This window comes from Dreissena polymorpha, chromosome 9, assembly GCF_020536995.1.
Source record: "Dreissena polymorpha isolate Duluth1 chromosome 9, UMN_Dpol_1.0, whole genome shotgun sequence".
NCBI lineage: Eukaryota > Metazoa > Mollusca > Bivalvia > Myida > Dreissenidae > Dreissena > Dreissena polymorpha.
The window spans coordinates 68,886,488-68,910,204 of NC_068363.1; the positions used below are offsets into that span (position 1 = coordinate 68,886,488).

The window sequence follows — 23,717 nt, forward strand, 5'->3', positions numbered from 1 at the left end:
GGATTATCATGGAAACCACACAGTAAAACTTTCATCAAAGATTTTAAGTTTTACTATATGGTTTTGTTGCATAAATATAAATCTCGTCAAGTATATAAAGATAGGTTAAATTTGGTATGTAACAATGCATATTAGCCGGCTTATTTGCTTCATCAAATCATAACCATCTAGTAAAAACTGACCAAGCCCATGTTGTCTGATATGTTATATACACTTATATACTTAAAAACTTACAACCCTTTTACCTCTCTCACACAAGGCCCAAAGGTTGAATATTTCGTATGGTACGTTTTATTGCGGTTCTCTACAATATTTTGTTACAATAATACCACTATGGTTAAAACTGACCATGCCCGTGTGTGCATTTATACATTGTTACAACTTGCTACTCATTAATACATGCGGCGTCGTTGGGTTATAACCACAACTTTGACATGCTTAAGTGGTATATGTAATAAGCTAATTTTGGTAGCAAAATAGTTGTTTCATTTTATTTTTTAGAGTAATTTGTAAATTGTAAAAATAAAATTTGCAAAGCTGGTGCTTATATTATTTGTGTTTCTAGTTCAAATGTCAAGAAAGAAATTTAACGGTCTGTACCGACAAACCATACGAAAACTTGAATACAAGTTGCTGCATTGAAAGAAATGTACTGAACTATTCTTTAATCGCCGTTAGGAACGATTGTAAACACTGATAGCATCAAACATGTGTATTTATTTCGACCTATACAATAAAAAGTAGGAAAATAATTAGTGCACAAGCTTTACTTTAAAAGTATTAAATGCTGATTGCTCTTTAAACGCCAATAGGGACATATAACGTGCAGTCTTGACTAACCATGTGAACACATGCATCAAAAAGGCTGCCTTACATTACCCCGACCGTATAGTTATTTTAGTTGTTCGCTATGATTTAGTGTTTCTTTCAGTAATGAATATGTTTATATCCCATGATAATAAGTATACACAAGTTAACTGAAATAACCTTGGACGTCTGTCCGTCTGTCCTACCGTCTGCCTGTGGACAAAACTTTGTCCGGATTAGTTAATATCTAACACTTTTAAAAATACCAAATTCAAATTTGCATGTGTTTCCTCGTATGATATTGTGCATGCACTGTTTGTCTGACCCTATGTTAAAATAAAAAAAGTTATTCCCGGTCTTAACATAGAATTCTTGTAACATTATTATTGTTTCTATAGGATTTAGTTGCAAAAATATAAATATCCTAAAGTATAATATAAAGATTGGTTATATTTGGTATGTAACGGTTCATATTAGCCGGCTTATTTGCTTCATCAAATCATTGCCATTTAGTTAAAACTGACGAAACGCATAGTGTTTATTATTTTATATACACTTAAATAGCCCCAAAATTTTACCTCTCACTCACAAGGCCCAAAGGTTGAATATTTTGTATGTAACGTTGTATTGCGGTTCTCTACAATAGTGTACTTCAATAATACAGATATGGTTAAAACTGGCCACGCCATTTGTAAATGATTAGAACTAGCAACATATTAATACATGCGGCGGCTTTTGGTATTCGCCAAAACGTGGACAAGCTTGAGTGTTATATGTAAAAAGCAAATTTAAGTATCAAAATATGTGTTCCATATTATTTTTGGAGGCATTTTGTTAATCGTCAAAATGCAATTTGCAATTTGGTGAATATTGCATTTGTATTTGTAGTTTAAATGTCAAGCAATAAATGGAACTGTCTGTTCCGATAAACCATGCGAAAACCTGAATACAACTGGCTGCATTGTAGGACAGGTACTGAAATAATCTTTAATAGCCGTTTAGTACGATTGTTAACACGGATGGCATCAAACATGTGCAATGAAACCTTTAACGCAATGTTTGCCCGTTATTCTTGTATACAAAATTCTGCGGAGATTTTTAAATATTTATTTTTCACAGCTTTATTTGGAACACTACTATTAAAATAAATGGCAACACTCAACTCGTCAATTCGTTTAACATATACATTGCTGGTTGCAATCCAAATGCCAAGACGGAAATATGACTTTCTGTTCTGACAAACCATGTGAACACTTCAACATTACAGGTTGCCCTAAAGGATTGGTGCATTAACTGTTGTTTTACGTAACGGTGTATTCCTCCCCCATACATAACTCCAATGTTCCAGTTGTTCGATATGGTTTAATGCTGTGTTTTGTTTCCAGTTCATATGTCAAGGCAGAAATGGAACGTTCTGTACCGACAAGCCATGCGAAAACTTTAGCATAACAGGATGTACAGTAGGACAGGTAATTTATATTAATCTTTCCTCTCTGTAAGATAAAAGTTCAGAAACAGATACAATGAATTATTAACCTTTTAAACATTCACAACACTCGTAATCACATAACATTTAATAATGCATTTCAAATCTTTTCTATTAGAAATTTTAATATATAAGTATTTATTGACCTCTATAAAGTTAGGAAAACGACCCCTGCTCAAACGTCTAATAAAAACGGATGAATTGCTGATTGCACTTCAAATGCCAAAGCGGAAATATGACGTTTTGTCTTGACAAACCATGTGAACACATGAGCACAAAAATTTGCATTACAGCAACACCGGTATTTTACTGGTTCGCTATGTTTTAAGTGTATCATTTATTACTGAATATTGTTATATCCCTGATACGAAGTTAACTCGGGTAAAATGGACTGACCATGTATGTCTATATATCTGTCCATGGCCCAAACTTTGTCTGGATTAGTTGTATAATACATCAAAACTTTCAACATTCAAACTTGCATTTATTATCTTTTATTATATTGTGTATATAAGATTTTTATTATCCGTGGTTATAAACTGATATTCAGGTTAACAACATTATTATTGTTACTATAGACTTAACTAACAAAAATATACATCCCTAAATTTCAACATCCAGATGTGTTATATTTGTTATGTAACAATGTAACCGCGTAATACGTCTGAAACTTAGGTTCATTAAATAATGTCAATTGAGTGAATCTGGCCAAAAGTTGAAGATCTAGTATAAAAAATTGTATTGTGGTTCTTTTCAACCCATGTTTCATAAAAACCAGTTGGTTAAAACTGACCTCGCCAATTCGTCCAAGTTTTCATTGTTACAAATTGCTACACAATACTACATTGGCGTCGCTGGGTATTCCTCCAAAACTTTGACAATTTCTATTGTTTTATGTTGTAAGTTGTTTTAATATCAAAAATGTCGTTCCATGATATCTAGTTTGGACATAAATGGAATTGATAAAATAAATTTTGCAAAGTTGTTACATTTAGTATTTATGTAATGTCAAGTCAGAAATTGATCGTTCTGTTCTGAGAAACCATGCGAAAACCTTAACACAACTGTAAACCGAATTAATCTTAAATCGCCATTTAACACAAGTGCATACACTGGCAATATCAATAATTGACCACTCGCCAGCTGTCAATCAAACTCACGTAATAATCAATCAGATTTCGTATATTGGGGTCACAACAAAGACTGTCGGAGTGATGGAATAAGCGTTTTATAAAAACACAACTTAGTGGGCGGAGCGATCGCGTATTTGGCGACTTGTCAATTTTTAATTGTCTCATTTTGTATTTTGATTCACTATTTTTCAAGTTTTTGTCAAGTTACTTTATATGATTTTACATGATAAAAATAAGTTAATTTGGGAAACAAAACATGTTGTTCATGTATTTTGTGTTATTCGTTGAGCCCATTGTCAAGATTCAATTTGCAAAATTGTAAGACAAAGTTTTAATATTTTCAGCTTAAATGTCACCACAGCAATCTAACGTCCTGTTCCGACAATCCTTGCGAAAACGCGAACAGCGCGCGGCTCATTTAGTTTGTTAGTTTCAGCATCAGATTCGATTGTTTTCAGTACGAATGTTCCACCGCGGACGGTATTAAGGTTTGTTCTGACGCACCATGCGAAGGAGGAAATGAGAACTGCCCAGAAGGACAGGTATCATTATTAAGACGAGTTACTTTGTGATTACTATGTTTATTTCCGGCGCATTCAGATAAAATAGAAGTTATTAAATTGATGCACTCTTGAATGCAGACATTGATCATATTTCAAAAGTTTGTATGAATAAAGAGTTTATGTAGTTAAAACTAAAATAGTTATACACAAGCACATATTACCATATGTTTTATTCAAGACAAACAATTAAATTATTCTGTCATGCTTTTTTTCTCCATTACAGATGCTTTGTGGCACTGAGGCGGATAGCATTCCATATTGTGCCGATAAATGTGTCGGCATGTCCGTAGCAGGTTCGTAACCTTATTTAAATGGGCCTTTTCACGTTTTGGTAAATTGACAAATTTAAAACAAAAGTTGTTTCAGATTTGCAAATTTTCGTTTTAGTTATGATATCTGTAAGGAAACAGTAATGCTCTGAAATAGGCATTATATGCATCTTTTGACGATTTAAAAACCTGAAAATTATAAAGCATTGCAACGCGTTGATTGAGAGTTCTGTTGTTATATTTTGTGAAACTACGAGGATTGCTTATATTATGTGTAAACTACATCCATCATTGCATGAGCACGCATGGCTGAGTGGTCTAAGTGATAGACTTTTACTCCAGGATTCCAGGGGTTAGTGGTTCGAGCCCTGTTGAGGGTCACTTTTTTCTTTCTTTTTTTAATTGTAATTTTTATTTTTTTATTTAAGCTTTTTTATATTCAATGTTTACATTTATCTATATAAAGCATTTAATGTCAAACTTCAATACATGCCAAAATATGTGAAAAGGCCCCTTTAACGTGAATATTTATGTGTTTTGGCTTAATCATAGCCCTTTGAAAATGCAACGGTTATTTAAATTACTGTTCAAATGAAAGGTGGGATAAACGAATAATAATATCGCCATGCATTTGAAGAAAATTATGGATTTACATTTAATACTAAGTATGAAGTGTATTACTGAATTTATCAATTTGTAGAGAATTAAACATCTTAAAGTAACCCCCGTTTTCCCTTACGGTTGCCACTTTCGTTGTAGGTCGGATTGTTATAGCTTTTCCTCTGCAAGGTAAAAGTGTAACAAAAGAAATGTTCTTGAGCACCAATGTCTCCAGAATCCGTGACCTGGAGTCTGACATTGCAAACCATGTCGCTAAGCAGCTTTCGACAGCCAACAAATTGGATTTTAGCCCCGAATCAGTTGCTATAGTACCGAGCAATGCAGGTTGGTTGCTGTTCAACATATTGCGCTGCTCTGATAAATATGACATGCTAAACGTTAGAGCTGGTATGCTTCATACAGCTCCTAAGTGTAAACTTAAGAAAATTCCTTGAATAATAAAGAATTATTTTGCTCTTTCATTTTGGTGTCTTTTTCATTTAGTTGGTTTATTTAAGTAAATATTGCATAGAATAACAGTATTTTGGCATATCAAACCTGAAACCATTAGAATTTCAATAGAAAATTGAATTTTAAAATTTTCCTTAAATCCAGCTTATTTAAAGATATGCCATAGGAGCTTTATGAATACCAGCCCAGATGTTAAGTGCACTGTTTTAAACATATAGTGTTTGCCATATTGAGCCAGCCATGTTTGTTCAAACAATGGTTAATGAACCAGTGCTTTTAATGTTGGGAGTAACTCTGTATCTATCGACCGAATGTAAAGTTAACTGATTCGTCAATGTATTGCCACTTATTGTATTGTATTACCTCTCAAATATTTGATAACAAAGCGTTGCACATGTAAATGGTTGAAAGCTATATCAGGACTGACATTTAACGTTACAAAATACTTTGCCGTGCACTTTGAGGACTCAGCATATTGTACGTGCACATACAAATTAAATCATTATACCCGGAAAATGAATTAAAACTTGTCAAAACCATGAAGTGGAAAGTCACATTTTGGAATCCCCAGTGATTTTAACGTTTCTGAATGTTATATTTTAGAGCGTAACGATTTGTATGCATAAATTAGTATATAAGCAAATGAAATGAAAGACAAAACTTTCAGATGCATTTACCAACATGCTCGTGAGTAATGTGCCCTTGAACTTAGCCATTTAATGACAGAAGGATGAAATGTTTAAAGATTGTGGAGCGATCATTTTCACATTTTTCAATCAAGTGAATTTAAAACTTGACATATGTCATCACCATGACGTGCAGATGAGAAAGACACAATTCTTACGTTCATAGATCGATTTGTTGCTCAGATATGTGCCCTTAAAATTAGCCATGGGCACGGCTGCTATTCATGTGACAAAGTCATATATTTTATTCGCGTTTTTCACAAAGCCCCAGTTCAATAAACAAAAAGCATAACTCTTAAAATATTTAATATTTGTTTAGATGGGGACATCATGATTGCATTTGTGGAAGGACGTGGCCTTATTGACCCAGAAAGTATCGAGGCTTTGAGACGTTTCCTGACTACTCCACTCACCGACACTGACGGCGGTACGCTGGAAATACTTGGAAACGTTTCTGTGGTTGTGGTACCAGGTAATGTGAAGAAATAACACAAATTATTTCGTTTTTTTTCGTTAGTCTGCCGATAAAACATACAACAATTTAAAAGTTAAGTTGGTAATTTGTAAAAGGTATTCGCAACTGATGTGTATCGTCCTGAATGAAAGCTGACATGAGTTGTATTCACGTTCGCTTATTTTGTATTACTTTTTTCGCGTGTATTTACACACGCCAATACATATAAGATCTTGCATTAGTGGTCGTTTTGTATTGAATTTATTAAACAAGTCATCTAAATGAAGATAAAAACGAGTTTAATAAATTCAAAACAAAACGACCACGAATGTAAGATCCTATTTAAAACATGACAAACACATTTTATTTTTATTTTATGCTCTTTTCACCGTTTATTCCCATTGTAAATGAGTTTAACTGAAGAAATTCGCTGGAATAATGACGTCATTTCGTCAAAAAAATGACGTTATTTCACAGTTATATAACTAGTGTTATAACAACCGTGTAATAAACAAAATTGAGCATTACGTTATTTCACTCCTGGAGCGTAGGTCATGTTATAATTATTTTTATTATAAATATTAACATATTGAAGTCACCATGGGGGTCGTTATAATGACGAGTCATACAGACCTATAATGAGATCACAATCCCTTCGTGACTTAATATTGGACAGTTTAGTTTCTGACCGGACTACGCCAATGTGCAGGCTAGTCTGGAGCAACGATGGTCGACTTGAGCATAATACCCATACTACGCGGCTCAAATATATTTCCTTTTGCCGCAGCTGCAGTTATTCATAATGCATTGTTCCTTACCGGTGAAACCAGAGGGGACGTATGGTTTGCGCTCTGTGTGTCAGTCTGTCAGTCTGTCTGTCTGTCAGTCAGTCACACTTTTCTGGATCCTGCGAAAACTTAAAAAGTTTTTCATATTTTTTTATGAAACTTGAAACATGGACGGATGGCAATATGGAGATTATGCACGTCAATTCATTTTATTCCTTCGTCAAAATTGTTGTTGCTTTGGCAACAAATGTAAAAAAATAAATATAAAATTTACTGACAATGGTGGAGTTTCACCGGTAGGGGACCATATTGCTTGGCAATCTCTTATTGTTTTAGTCATATTCTTATGTTCAATCCGTTTGCTATATTTATATACGGTCACAACATTTCAAATAAACATTCTTAGATAATGAGCAAACTGCAAAGGTTGTCGAACTGTCCGATACAGTAAAAAGCAACACTGAATACAGCTTCACACTGTCTGAAATCCTGCCGAAGGATATGGTTGAGGCACCAGAAAACATTGTTGTCGACTGCTCCGCGGTCAAACAAGTGCAGCTGAAGCAAGGAGGTTTGTTAAACTTGACACACTCATGTTTGATGTAAAATATTTGTGTACATAATTATCTATATGCAACGATGTTTTGTTACTAACACGTTTATACATGCGAAACGTGTCTGTTATGATTTTAAAATCTTAATTAATGTATTTTCTGTCTTTTTTAAAAAGTGTGAAGAAATCGTCAACGATGATCTGAATGTGTGCTAGGGACCTATACAAACAATAGGTACCCCGTGTGTGCTAATGGGATGGGTTATGGTGATAGGTGTATCTCACATATGCATTCATAAATCATTTGCTAACTAAATATACACAAATGATAAAACTACCCACATATAGTTAGGAGATAAATCCTTGGCCGTTAGTATTTAATGTAAGGAAAATGACTAATGTAAAAAATACGTAAAATACAACGTTCAAAAATTAAGCAATGACTAAAACTAAGGCGAGGAAAGGTCACTACAAAGCATTGGATGTTTAAACTTAGCCCAGCAATAATCACATAAAGGGGAAATGTTCACTTTTGACAATATAAAGATTAGACAAAATACAAAATTTCCAAAATAATGATCTATTCTGAGAGTTTTGCCTTAAGACAGTCAATGTAAAAATACACTTGGGGCTTAGTAACTTATAAGAATTTGTATATCCCGATTTTTTTTTATGTATTTATTGCTATACATGTTTTTGTAGATGGTTCTTTTGGACCAGTTCTTAAGGGAACACTGACGTCTAAAATCACGATTAAACACGCCTTCAAATTTACAACTCTCACACGCTGTCTGATGTCCGACCCTGACAGTAAAACCCAAGGTATTGGTATTTCTGAACTGAATTTAAAAAAACATATATCATTCATATATTAAAAAAACATGTACAATATTGTTTTTGTAATAATTGTTCAGATTAAAAGTTTATTGTTTATTTAATTTTATTAGTTGTATTAAGCATCCGTACGTATTTTAAACATAGACCAAATAACATAGTTTCAGATGAATGAATTCATGAGCTTCTAATTTTGTAATTCCAATTTATCACGTATCCTCTTTTTAATTCGACAAAATAAGCTTTTTGTATCCCTGTCTTTCAGACGAGGGCAACATCTACAAGATCGGATTTATTGCGCTTGGTGCAGCACTTGACTCTGGTGCTGTGGTGAAACTTTTCAAGAACACTGTGGTACTTCAAGAGGATGCGCCTTGCACTGCCTTTCCCGATGATCTGTTCAGTATATCTTACCCTTTTGGTAAGCATTAGCAATGTTAAACGAAATGAAATGCTTATATCTCGAAATCAATTGACAAACCTTTGCACGTGTGCATTATGTACTTGGTTAGTTGTTTTTGGATATGTAAAGTAAATATGCTTGTTGAATTATCTATGGAAGACGAAAACAGGTTTTGTATACTTGAAAGTACTGAATACCGAAGATTGTGCTTGATAGCGAGGATAATAAACGGTCGTCTAGTTTGGAAATTCACGTAAATATTATGGATGTTCACATGTTTTCTCATTTTAGTGGATGAAGTTATATCCGCATTCGTCCATTGGCACAAAGAGCAACTACAGAACAACGAGGAATTGATAGGTCACACCAACATTGGACATAAAGCTCAGACGATTATAATCGGCGCCATGAGGTCTGCCCTCGAGAGTGTTCGATTGCGCCTGGTTGATGTGTCAATTACTCCTGAGAGCAATCTTCAAAGTGATAAAACTCTTAAAGCAAAACTGATGTCCGGAAATGGTATGTGATTGTCAACGTATGTGACAAAATAAGAGTTAGTTTGGAGTTAAGGATGTTTTTTAAAATATCAATCAATTAAGACCATATATCACAGTTTCAACAAAAACACATGCGCGTTTGGATAAGAAATGGTATTGTGTTGTGTTCAACAGAAACAGCACTACATAACTAACGAGTGTGTTGAATGTAATAACACGATGTCAAATTGAAACAGTTTCACTGCTTAAATGAAAAATCGGAACATTGTAAATGAGGTTTTTCTATTTTTCTTGACAGGTATTACCGATGTTTCCTTAAAGGGAACGAGCCTGTTGAGCAAGTCGGATTCTGTCAAGATATGTCCAGCGTCTGAATTTAGTGGAACCTTCTCACTGGAAATATCGGGAAGCCAAAAATTCTATATCAATGTTACTGTAAGATGACTTATTGGCTCTACCTTTTAATACATTTTGTAACGGTTAAAAAATCACAGGAATTATCATACTTTGCATGGTCGGTTAGGGACGACCATATCTTTTGTTACAATATTATGGTAACTGTTAGATCATTTTCGTCATGCTTATCAAAAACCGAAATGGTTATAAATTACACGATTTATATATACATTCTGGTTTGCATCGTCGGATACAGTCGAATTGTCATTCCGTAACACTCCAGCCTAACTGACGGTACGTGAGTGGAAACCATCTCAAGGTTTTTTTACCATGATTTCCGAATTGATTGAGATGACAACTTTAAAGAATGTTCTGTTTTGTGTGTCAATCATTGCTTTTAGATCCGAAATTTTTCAACCATACATTTATAGTATGTGCCTTCTACGACAAATCATTAGTGATTTGTGTGAAGTAGATCTTTGTACGCAAATAAATCATGTTGAGTCGTCAATGTTATGTTTACTCTTAAGGTCCTGCAAACAAACGACAAACCAGTGAAGCAGCCGCAGGACCTAGTGAACGGTGTCGAACCGATGTCATACCCGCATACATCCATGGTCGCCAACACATCTGCACCGGATGTGCCCATTTTCTCCATCCAGAAAATCGCTGACGTCTTGTTCTCTGATCATGACCCAGGCACAAAATTAGGTTTAGCGGTGTTCGGATATGTATCGTCGAACGAAATCGGTAAGCTTAAAATATCCTCTTTGTGGTGGGCACATGTTGTATTAATTTGCTGGTATATGTTATTCCATGAATCTATGGTTTATTAATATATCATAATAATAGAATACAGGTATTCTATGGTTTATGAATACATCATAATAATAAAATACAATAATAATTGTACTGATATGCTTGTTTCAATGCAAGTTTCGTTTTTAAGAAGACCAGACAATTACCTGATACTTAACCTTTTCAGATAACTTCTTATGTGATGTCTGACAACAGTATTTATCGTAACGCCATTTTCCTGATTATGATAATAAATCTATAAAACATATGTTATCATTATGTTTGTTTAGGCGGAGTGTGGGATTTTAGAAGAACCTCGACGTCATCGTGGCAAACTCTACAAGCCGTGCCCATATCAACAACTGGGGCTGCTGAAGCAAAAGCAGTCTTACTGTCGGGACAGGATTTGCTCCGATTCACGCCCTCAGAAAAGTAAGCATATGTGCTTTTTACATGAACATCACCAGCTTGCATTGCAATTTAAAGGTTACATTACAGTTATACAAGCATTTTTAAAACGGGACGTATTATAGTTTCACCCTTGGCGGGCGGGCGGGGGTCGGGCGGGCGGGCGGTGTGCGGCGGGCGGCGGCGTTCACAGCAGTGTCCGCTCTCTTATTAAAATAGTTTTCATTCGATCTTCACCAAACTTAGTCAGAAGTTGTATCTCGACAATATCTAGGTCAAGTTCGAATATGGGTTATGCCGGGTCAAAAACTAGGTCACTGGGTCACTTAGTGCATTTCAAGGATTTAGCATGGTGTCCGCTCTCTAATTGAAGTAGTTTTAATCTGATCTTCACAAAATTTGGTCAGAAGTTGTGTCTAAGTAATATCTAAGTAAAGTTCAAATATGGGTCATGCCGGGTCAAAAACTAGGTCACGAGGTCAGTTAGAGCATTTCAAGCATTTAGCATGGTGTCTGTTCTCTAATTGAAGTAGTTTTCATCCGATCTTCACCAAATTTGGTCAGAACTTGTGTCTAAATAATATCTAGATTATTTTCAAATAAGGGTCATGCCGGGTCAAAAACTAGGTCACTAGGTCACTTAGTGCATTTCAAGCATTTAGCATGGTGTCCGAAACCTTCAAACGGGCGTATCTTGTGACAGTTTGGCACTCTTGTTCTTCTTCATATATGTTTATAGTGTGTTTGACTGAATGTTTGTGAAAGAAAATGTTCACACACAAACTTCACAAATGCTTATTTTGTACGAAAATCATATGTTTTGTATTGTGATCGATTGTGTTCGTATTATATAAGCTTATGTTTTATTTATGTTCAAGTCTGAGATCTTAGTACAGTTCTTATGCAATATCTCACTGTTCTATGCTTGCTTCGCAATGAAATGACGTTCACCTTGAAAAAACACACACTTGACTTATATTTAAAGGAGTGTCGCCATCACCTGGTCAGCTCGAAATGCGCCTAAAGTTGTGTTAGCCGGATGGGACATGAGTGACAAAGATAAAGTTGATAACATGGACGCAAACCACATCAACATTACACAATGCGACAGGGTTGGAGGCTCCAGCGTAAGTATCATACAAAATGATTCTTTCTTTTTTACAGCATTGGTTTATTTGCAAACACACGTAACACTGTCTTTGGTTTATTGATGTGAGTTGTCACTTTGTACGTTCAAATTTACTTCTTACTGATTTGTATCGAAGTTCGCCCCTTACTATCATTGAACTGGATTTTTTTTGTTAAATTCATGTTTTAAGAAGTTTTGCTGTTTTGGAAGGTGACTTACATGGGTAGCATTAGCCCATGGAAGTATTATGAGTTTGATTGTTAATGTGAATATAGAATTGTGTATAGTAGTATAAGAGTCGCTTTCAGCGAAAACTTGGTTTAATACATTTTCTTAAAGAATCGTCCCAGATATGAATGTGCAGTCTGCACAAACTGGTCAGGAAAAACACTTTCCGCTTTTATGGAATTTTTGCGAAAGTACAGTCTAGGCTGCGGAATGCAAAGGCTAATCTGGGACGACACTTTACGCACGTGTCGGTTTTACCAGAGCGAGGCTCATATTTTTATAGAATGCAAAAATGCAACACAATAAATATGCGTATTATTCGCCGACATTGTTTACTGAGTGTAAAACAGATAATGCTCCGGTTTGCATACAAACAATGCCGTTTCTGTAAATGGTATTTTTAACATAAAAACTGTATTTTTAAATTTTCAGATGGCGAGTTTCTGTACTTTACCAAGTGAAAGTGCATATTCTAAATCTATTATCGTCCTTCCGCTAACCAGACGTGGTTGCGATGGCGTCCTGAATTCCGAGAAGGTCATGGGCGTCTGTGGTTGTGGTGTGCATACAGGCTGCGAAGATTGTCGAGGTGTTCCGAAGGGAGGTACACAGTATACGCATTCTTTGCAAATAAAAATTGTAAACCGTTGTAAGGATATGAACAGGAAAATGTGGCATATATTTACAGTTTGTAAACGTCGATTTCTCAAGAACAGCCTTTTATTTATTTTAATTTAGATATTAGTTATTACCGGGTAGTTTGTAGTTTATTTATAGGTTTGTTTTCTAAAGTAAGACATATCTTGATGACTCTTACAATGCTTGTTACTTGGTGATCAAACGCGTTATAAAACCTAATGGTTGATTGGAATGGTCGGCATTTATTTAAATGAACACAAAATATATGCCTGCCGATGATGTTCTTAAATTTCATTGTTTACAAATTAGGCTGTGTAGATCTCTTTTCGACATGTACATTCATAGACATCGATACCCTTTTTGAATCATGTTTCATGGCCAAATCAAAATGTTTAATAAAAAAATACGTGTTCATGTATTTTTAACCTTTTCACGCTTATTCTGTACACTTTCAGGTCATATTTTGGATGTGTGTGGTCAGTGCATTGAAAAAGCTAACGCTTTGTCAAAGATCGATTGCTCGAATTCTGTTTGTGCGAAGGCCAATAGCTTTTGTGCGAGGTAATTACGGCCTTGACGCCTAATTTGTCAAACAATCATTTTGTATCTCCTGAAAGTTGCAGTCTATTGTTATAATTAATTAGAGTTTTTCATTGTATGCTCAGTCGGTTATGGAAAATTTATGTAGTTTGATCCTTATCCATGATTGTTAATAGTATTTAAAAAATAGGTTATTTAAATAAAAATGCCTTTTCTGCAAATTCCCTTTCAATTTTTAATGGTTCCCTAATATAGGTGATTATAACTTAAGAACATTTTTTCTTTTATTTTGATGCATTTTAATTTTTATGTACAATTACAGAGTGACGGCATTGCAAAATTCCCTAGATAGCGAGTGTGGTGCTGGCTTCAAGATAAATTCATATTTCAACCCTCAATCTGCTAAGTGAGTTTCTGCCGATTTGTATCATAATAAGAGCCTCGTCGTGCGAAAATGGCTTTTAAGTCATATGCGCACAGTCTAGTCAAGAGCTACGCTGTTCGCCATTAAGTAGCGTAAGGGTTCGTGGTCTTATTAGCGTACAGCATGACTCCTCATCGGAGTGTACGGATGCAGGGGCATATCACGAGCCAGACTGTTCGGATATGCCCTAAGGCCGATTTTCGCACGACGCTGTTCATGCATTGTGCAAGTTTCTTCAGGGTAAAGCCGGCCTACTGTATGTGTATTTGATATTTTAAAAAAAGAATTGAATATGAGTGTAATTGTCATTGTTAAACGACGTTAGTTTTCACTTATGACGATGGATAATCATTTCCAGATCCCGGATTGATGTAGCATGAGTGAGCATATGAATTCCAACATCGCTTTTATTTATGTAAAAATAAATTCTGAAATTGTCTGTGTAAGTGCTTGAGTAAACCTGAGTAGCCATTTTAGTCGTACAATTATATTGGAAAACGATGTGCTTCAATAAAGGTATACCGGTTGTCATATTTGTATGACAATTTGTACGGCTGGATATTCATTGCCTACATATCTCATTTGATCCTTCCTCTATGAAACATGGTTTAACCCATTTATGCCTAGCGTCCTGAAAAAAGGACATTGCAAACAGCGTAGACGCAGATGAGACGCCGCATGATGCGGCGTCTCATCGGGTCTGCGCTGTTTGCTTAAAGGATTTTCAGTAATAAACAGTCTAAATATAGAAATAAGTACACTAGACATCCCTAATTTTCGAAATAAATTGATCCAATTTAGAAGGATGGGAGAGTCCACTGGGCATAAATGGGTTAATGCATGTGTTTAAAGTGTAGTCCCATATTAGCCTGTGCAGCAAATCAGAGATATTTTCCGTTTTATTTTTCGTTTAAAAACGTCTAAACAAAAATCGAATGTAGGCTAAAAGAGTCATTTCATTTTACTAACGTACATCGTGTGCTGCCTTTCTAGGTGTTCGTCCAAGTGTATCGCGGTTACCAATGATCCGAAAGTAACACAGGTGGACAAGTGTGGCGTCATGTGTGGCGATGACAACTGCCTGGACTGCGCAGGTACTCCGAATGGGACCAAGGTTACCAACGCTTGTGGAGAATGCAAAGAGATTGGTGCCGCCCGCGAAGGTTCGTATGCCTGGTATATGTTTCCAAGCCATGGCCGTTCAAGGGAAAGCGTTAAATATATTATGGATAAATGGCATATAAGTATTTAAGTTGAACTAGACGCGATATGAAAGAAGACGTAAACTTGTGAACACAAATTAAATATTGACGGTATCAGATGTGTTAATCACGTGATAGTAAAGATTGCGATGTCAATGCCGATATAGGTATTTTTCGTCGTTTTATACCATTCATTACATTTGTTATTGTTTCTAATGCCGCTCTCTTTCCAGCGTATCAGCCACAAAGTGATTAGCGTTTATTTCGTAATAATATTCGCTCTATATTCGAGATATAAAGCGAATATTAATGCGAAGTAAACGATAATCTTTTTACTGGTATTGCTGGAAAGTGAGCAGCTAGAAAATAAACTAAAGTAATATATGGTATAACATGGCAAAAAACACCTGATTTGGCATGGACGTCACCATCTTGACTATCACGCAATTACCCCCCTCTGAATGAAGTGTAATAAAAACACAATCACTAACATTTCAATTTAATCGATCTATATTAGTTTCTATAAAGAAATACTCAAATGTTTGTTCGTATGTATATGAATTAAAATTGATTACATACACAAATGCATCTTGATAAAGTATATTTTTACTGTGTGCAAAATAAATTAAATGCCTTAGAAAATTATATAAAATAAAATAAATGTAGATTTGTTATGGTCATATTTAGTCTGCTCGTTGTTGGTATTCATATGAGTCGTGTGGACTGCACAGGCTAATCTGGGACGACACTTTACGCACATGCATTATGCCCATTTATCTCAGAACACGACTCATATGTTCAGTTCTGAAACATTGCAGGTTGTGAAAGTATTGGCAACATCGAGCCCAAGGTCGTGTTCGCAAAGAGTCGAGCGGATATCACCTTCGATGTATCCGGACTTGCAGCCGACCCAGCAGCAGTATGCCGGCTGACAAATAAAACACCATCTCAGGTTAACCTGCAATGTTATTATTTGTGTTGAAGAAAAATATAAGTAAATCATCATTTTGTTATTGGTTTGAGGAAAATACAAGAAAAATGCTCAGTCTATTAAATGTGAAAGCTAATGACCTCTAGGACAAGTTTATGTTTATTTTACTGGTTTCTTAAAATAATATTTTATACAAAACTAGATCGCATTTAAATATCTGCGTTTTGATCGCATTTAAATATCTGCATTTACAATCAGTTTAAGTAAATCCGTTGGATTATGTAACCATGTACTAGTATGTATATACTCCACAAATATAAACTTATTTCTTAATTATTGCATAAACTCTATCTATAATGCCCTCTGGCGGGTTGCAGAAACTTGGCAAAAGGAGGGCTTGAACGGGAGAAATCGTGTATTAACAATGCGATTTACGTGCCGTTCAAGCCCTGTTGTGTTTTTCATATCCATAATCTGGTCCACTCGCAGTTACTTCCCTTCTCAGGCCTTCGACGACTTTCCAAGCATAAACAAAGACCTATAGAATACAATAGAATGTAATCTATAGGTCTTTGGCATAAATGGCGAACTGAATAAGCACCAGTTTCCTCATGCATGCAGGGATAATGACTATTTCAATCCACTTTTTCAAGTTATACCATCTGCACTCTCTTGACAACATCTTTATTTTATTGGCAACGTCTGAAGTTAATGTTATTTACTCAACACTTTCAAAAGACTGTGCTGTAAATGTAATTGTTTATGTACCTTCAACGTTCCTGCTGTAAATTCCAAAATTATTCCTCATTTCTTACTTTGCGCGGCTGCATTTCAATATTGCATTAATCCACTGTTTAAACACATTTTAAATCGAAAACTGCTTATCCGAAGGTAAAGCCTCGTCATTTCGGATGATGACCGAGTGAGGCATATGTAAAACACAACCTTGCACTGTATTGAAATAATAACATTATTTTGTCGATGTCGAATGAACAAAACATATTGTTTTCAATGTTATTTAAAATCATTTTGGTATGTGTGATTTGTTTATGCAATAATAGCGATAATACACATTTTCTCGGACATGATCATATTGACGTACATGGACTCATAATCGCATTCTTTACAATAATTGGTAACCTGTTTCAGAACGCTGTTCCGGTCGTGTTGAAACACGACAATGTAATGCAAGCCGGCGCCCTAACCCGCTTTAAGCTGGTTATCAACGCAACCGGAAGTGTCGGAGAGTTCGCTGTGGAGTGCTCAACGCTCACCAGTGCGGACCAGGACCAGTACCTGACTGTGTACCCTCATCCGCAGCTGACCTCCATCAGCCCTGCTGTCCAGACAATCACCGATGTCGATGAGGTTGGACAAGTCTTTGGCGCCTCCCCTTTTAAACCTTTCTCACGCAGAAGTGAAGTGAATATGGCTATGTGCAAACAGCATAAAACAAGAACAGCCTGCAAGTAACTCGCAGTCTGTTCAGGTTTTATAGCATCTGTTGCTCACCCCCGTATATAAGGTTGGAAATGAAGTCTTTAAAACTTGAATCAAGGAAGAAAAAACTCAAATTAAATTTAACTTTCCAAGGGACTACACATTTGCCAGACAGATAGACAGACAAACAGAATCGTTTATTCAGACTTAAGTATATCAAACTCATCGTCATTTGCAATCGTATACAATAACAGCATTAAGTAAATACAAAAATATAATCCTTTTGAAGAAAGGTCAAATTACAATATAAGGAGTAAACATGTTATCGTGTTTTCGTGAGAATGTTATAACATAATTTCAAACGTAGTTTAATAAATGCAGCACTCATTATATTATTCTGCAACAAGTTTCACTAGTGAATATAATTTTTATTTCAAACTTCATATGGAAGATATTACTCGTTTTTTATGCATTCAAACCTTTGAGTCTGTTTAACAAAGAAAAATACATTAATATGATGGGCATAAATAACCGCATAAATCCAACTTTATATTTGAATGTTATTTTCATTCGTAGTCAAATGAAATTTATAAATATGGGATAAGAATGCTGATAACGTTAAGGCTGTTTGATATAAAAATAATACCTCAAAATTTGTTACACTTACCTGTAGTTAAGTATTGTGTTAGTGTTAGTATTAATACTTTCCCATTTGTTGACCACCTATACGAAAATCGAAACTATAGTTGATTTATAGGGATATGGTACCTTAGTGAATATTAAAATCGTATTATTTAGAGGGCAATCTATAAGTTCTAAAAGTAAAATCTCCATCTATATACACTTGTCAATTTAAATTGGATCATACCCCAGCGTCGACAATTTATGCGACATTTTTTATGGATGATCCAGGGGTATGTATGCGACAAAATTACTTTTGTAACAGTTATACAATACATTAAATAGTTGATATACAAATACAAATACAAACAGCACAAAACATACACAAACATGATCTAAGGGTATGTATGCCACCAAATTACTTCCGTAACAATTATATAATACATTAAGTATTTGAAAAACAAAATAAAAGGACAAACAGCTCAAAACATACACAAACATGGTCTAGGGGTATGTATGCGTCCAAATTACCTTCGTAACAATAATACAATAATTAAATATTTGAAAAACAAATAAATAGAAAAACAGCTAAAAACATACATAAACATGAATACTCAACAAGACTTGGGTGTATGAAAGCTTTTGGTGCTGTGTAAGTCACCGATTTGATACTTTTAAACTGTAGACATTAACGTTTCTCTAAGTTGGAAAGCTTGTTGGCAGAATGTTGCTAACTTTTTTCAAGTAGTTTTATTTTCGCTTTGCATTAATAGTACATATTTAAGCATACTCGTATGTGTATAGAAATATTTTGAAATATATTCTTTCCGAATATGGATATATATGGGGCACTTTAGGACAAAATGAAACTCGTCTTCTATATCATTCAGGTTGCAGAGCGTGCATTTCCTATCTTGTCTATGCACATTATTATGACGACTGATTTCAATATTTAATATGTGGGATGATAACTTATAATTCGGCCCATACATTTCTGTATTTTGGATTTTCCAACTGGCTTATATATGCTGACTTTTCAAAATGAAGTTTTATTTCGCTATATACATCTAGAGACGTTGAGTCTTGTAGTCCTGATCGCCAATCGCTAATATAGATATCGCGAAGTCGGACTCTTACTTGAGGGATGAATGTTTCTATTCTAACATAGTTTGGATATATCCATATTTCATGTAAACCCGTGGATTGAAGTATCAGACACACACTTGAGAGGCCCAGTTTGAACGATAATTGTTAACATTTATGTTATTTAATTGTTCGTTTAAAACGGTAATTGAATTACAATTTTCTTGTTTAACCGTGTGTATCTTTAAACAATATTTAACCATTCTAATGTATCTTTCGATATACAGTGGAAATCTACCCAATTCGCTATACAATGCAAGAGTATTTGTAGAGGGTTTCACGTTAAGGACCCTATTTACAAAACTTTGTGTGTACTCTTTCTAAAGTTTCACCTTGATCGTTACCTACGTATCTAAGTGGTAAAGGGGTAAAGAATCAGTGGACTACGTTTTATCATTAAGATAGTTACATCCTATGTTTAATATAGTTTTTTTATTATTCCTGTCGTTACGTATTCAGACTATCATATGAGAAACACACAACTAATGCCTCTGTAATTGTGGAACTGATTAGTAAATATGTGGTATTATTGAATGTCAATGTTTTTGTTCTGTAACTCTCGTGTTTCAAACGCATCACGTCGTTTTGTTAAACCATATAATGACAATACGATATCCATGTAGCCATGTAAAACAGTACACATTTTATTATCTCGTTCACGTTGTATCTTATAATCATTCAAATTGTTCAGCCTGTTTATACCCTAACCTGTTTGCAATGACTTTTTTTCCAAAATATGATCCTCACTTAAATCAGTTTATATTCAATGTTGTTTTAAATATGTATTGTATAGGAAATGTATAATATTGTCTGATATAAAAATAGGTTATTGTAATTTCTCTTCTTATAATGTTCCGGGAGCTTTAATATTCGTTTATTTTAGGTTACAATAACGGGCACGGGCTTTGTGAATACTTCCGGAGTGGTTTGCCTTGTCCCATGCTCCGAACTCAACGCTGGGTGCAAACACTATAAAAGCGCGGAAGGAACATACGTGAACAAAACAACGGTCACATGTCCAGCAAATTACCTCGTTGGAGAAAATAGAATGGGAATGGCCTACCATATAAGTGTTATGCTTGAAAACCCGGATGCTTACAATATGCAAAGGTTACATTGTATGTAATAATATACGGCAATAGATAAACTGTCAATTCATGGCATTGCATGCAGTCTTTATGTTTTTTTAATATTATGAAATTAATTCGTTTGTTATATATTATGGTGTGTTTTTATTATCTATTTTTGAACTAGTACAAAAGTAATGCGTCTGCTCATTATATACATTTTTCGTTTTTTTTTTCTATTGCCAAATATATCGCTGAGATCGGCAAAGTGTATGTGGTTGACTGAATATCTTAGGTTTTAATTAGTTTTTGCTAAACAATCATTTGAATAAGATTGTCTTCATACCTCATCGATATGTTGTTAACCTTTTATCATACGTTTTTCCATACTGTGTTTTCTTTCAGTTTGACCTCCAGCGTGGCATTCACAGTGCGTATGCCGGCTCCTAAAGTGGTCAACGCTACACTGGACAAGAATGGTTGTTATAAGACCCAAGTGGTGTTTGACGAACCAATCTCGAAGGCCAACGATACTCAGTGCATGAACTATTTCACTGCGGCAACAATTTCAACACATTTTATGTCAGGTATTAATTATAAAGAATCAAGTTTTTCATTACGCTTTCCTGTGGACTTGACAAACTGCGTGCATGTTAAACATTAAGCTATCCTAGCCGAAAGCTATATGCATAGGCTTACAATGATCTTTTATGAAAATCTTAAGTTAAATACTAAAAACAAAAGATACTTACTTTAATTGGTATAAGTTAGTTTTAACTTATCTGAATTTGCACTGATGACAGATTATCACATATTGCGTCTTTTGTCACGGTTAAGTAAAGAAAAAGATTCATAAGAGGTTATGTATGTGCATTTTCCCAGAGATCATTCTTCGAATCTTCTTAAAGGCTTTGTTGGTCCTGCAGTTCTTTCATAAGAAACACTTTTTATGTGGAGAAGGAACACATTGTTTTCTTCAGTATTTTTACTCGAAGATTTTCTTTACTTCAAAGGTAATGTCCGTCCCAGTGTTTAACAACTTCTATAACAGTATCACTGTGTAAAAACATTTAGGGCATAATATGACAATACGTTGTTTACATGGTTGTTTGATGCTAAAATGTTACCATTATTATATAATTTTGCTTTCTCAATGGACAGTCGGCAAGTGTTTGGCAATTCATCGGATGCTGATTATTGAGACCAATACAAACATTGCTGCGGGAGGCGTGTTGGTGTTTAAACCGAACACAATTACTCACGAAGCGGAACGCAACACGGCAAACGTCAATTACGTCACCGGGCAGGTCACCGTCGTTGCACATCCAGACGAGGTTGGCATTTATTTCCACAGTGGTTTTAGGCATTTATATCCACTGTGGTTTTAGGTATTTATTTCCACAGTGGTTTTATGTATTTATTTCCACAGTGGTTTTAGGCATTTATTCCCACAGTGGTTTTTGGCATTTATTTCCACAGTGGTTTTAGGTATTTATTTCCACAGTGGTTTTAGGCATTTTTTCCACTGTGGTTTTAGGCATTTATTTCCAGTGGTTTTTAGCATTTATTTCCATAGTGGTTTTAGGCATTTATTTCCACATAGGGTTTAGGTATTTATTTCCACAGTGGTTTTTGGTATTTATTTCCACAGTGGCTTTAGGTATTTATTTCCACAGTGGTTTATAGCATTTTTTCCCACAGTATTTTTAGGCATTTATTTACACATTGGTTTTAGGCATTTATTTACACAGTGATTTTTGGCATTTATTTCCACAGTGGTTTTATGCATTTATTTACACAGTGGTTTTAGGTATTTATTTCCACAGTGCTTTTAGGTATTTATTTCCACAGTGCTTTTAGGTATTTATTTCCACAGTGGTTTTAGGCATTTATTTTTCACAGTGGTTTAAGGCATTTATTTCCACTGTGGTTTTAGGTATTTATTTCCACATTGGTTTTAGGCATTTATTTACACAGTGGTTTTAGGCATTTGTTTCCATTGTGGTTTTATAAGGGAAATTAATTGGGAAGTTTTGTTTTATAAGATAATCACCTCTAAAGCAACCGCCGTGAAAGAACGACAAAGTTTTATTTATTTTTGTTTGCCATTGCTTAAGTTTCCAGCGTTGAGTGTTTAACAACAAATGCAATATTAGACGACACAATTGTACATCGTAAATTTTATACTCTGTCGTATGTTATTATTTATCCCACTAAATCATCATTTAGGGTTATAGTTGTTATTGTTGTGTACATGTCTGAGTGTGTCTAAAATAAAAACAAAAAGCATACGATCTAAAAGCATTTTCATACTTTGTAATACATTTTATGTAATGTTACTGATATTTTGTTTTTATAATGTTTAAAGCCATTTTATTTGTTCCCCGTCACCTAGGTAAAACCTGTTGTCCACATAAGCAAGCGTGTGCCTCGTGTCGTGGGGTGCACGCAAATAAACATCGGTGTGACTGTTGAACACGTGGGCTGTCATAAACCAGCTATCACGTGGACAATCACAGCAGGTAGGATTTGAAGACCGGACAAACTACGCTTTTTGTCCCCTACCGGTTTCACCGGAGGTGACTTATGGTTTGCGCTCTGTGAGTCTGTGAGTCTGTCTGTCTGTCACACGTTTCTGGATCCTGCGATAACTTTAAAAGTTCTTAATATTTTTTCATGAAACTTGAAACATGGATAGATGTCAATATGGACATTATGCACGTCATTTTATTTTGTTCCTACGTCAAAAATTATGGTTGCTATGGCAACAAATAGACTAGATATACTGCTGAAAAAGGTGGTGTTCTGGATCCGGCGATAACTTTAAAAGTTCTTTATATTTTTTTTTCATGAAACTTGAAACATGGATAGATGGCAATATGGACATTATGCACGTCATTTCAGTGTGTTCGTACGTCAAAAATTCTGGTTGCTATAGCAACAAATATGTATAAAAAAACTGACAAAGGTAGAATTTCTGACATTGGTGGAGCCGGTTGGTGACATATATTGCTTGGCAATAGTCTTGTTAAAATATATATTTTGAATAATAGTAGACTACGTACAGCTTATACAAATAAATTTATGTAGACTTGGTGATAATTGTATGTATTACGCTCGTATAAAACACAGATAGATTTAGTTAACTCCATATACTACATTGTTTGTTTCGTGTACCCCAATGTTTTCACAGCCTCACCAATAATT

General features: G+C 34.9%; 1 protein-coding gene and 1 long non-coding RNA gene across 2 annotated transcripts; both read left to right on the top strand.

Moving 5' to 3' along the window:
* Positions 1–2,194: 2,194 nt before the first annotated feature.
* LOC127844744 (uncharacterized) lies at positions 2,195–4,271 on the top strand. Its single transcript, XR_008032882.1, has 3 exons — positions 2,195–2,276; positions 3,885–3,968; positions 4,213–4,271. It is a non-coding gene; the product is annotated as an uncharacterized LOC127844744 (long non-coding RNA).
* A 753-nt stretch (positions 4,272–5,024) lies between these two features.
* On the top strand, positions 5,025–23,043 carry LOC127846129 (uncharacterized). The gene is made up of 20 exons (XM_052377306.1): positions 5,025–5,203; positions 6,335–6,487; positions 7,664–7,828; positions 8,513–8,632; positions 8,910–9,065; positions 9,339–9,566; positions 9,843–9,979; positions 10,471–10,690; positions 11,029–11,170; positions 12,132–12,273; positions 12,936–13,107; positions 13,598–13,703; positions 14,005–14,088; positions 15,100–15,269; positions 16,127–16,260; positions 17,389–17,607; positions 20,327–20,553; positions 20,916–21,097; positions 21,672–21,844; positions 22,906–23,043. Exons 1-20 carry the CDS (start codon positions 5,068–5,070, stop codon positions 23,041–23,043), a joined length of 3,204 nt encoding a protein of 1,067 aa, XP_052233266.1. The 5' UTR covers positions 5,025–5,067.
* Positions 23,044–23,717: the final 674 nt, after the last annotated feature.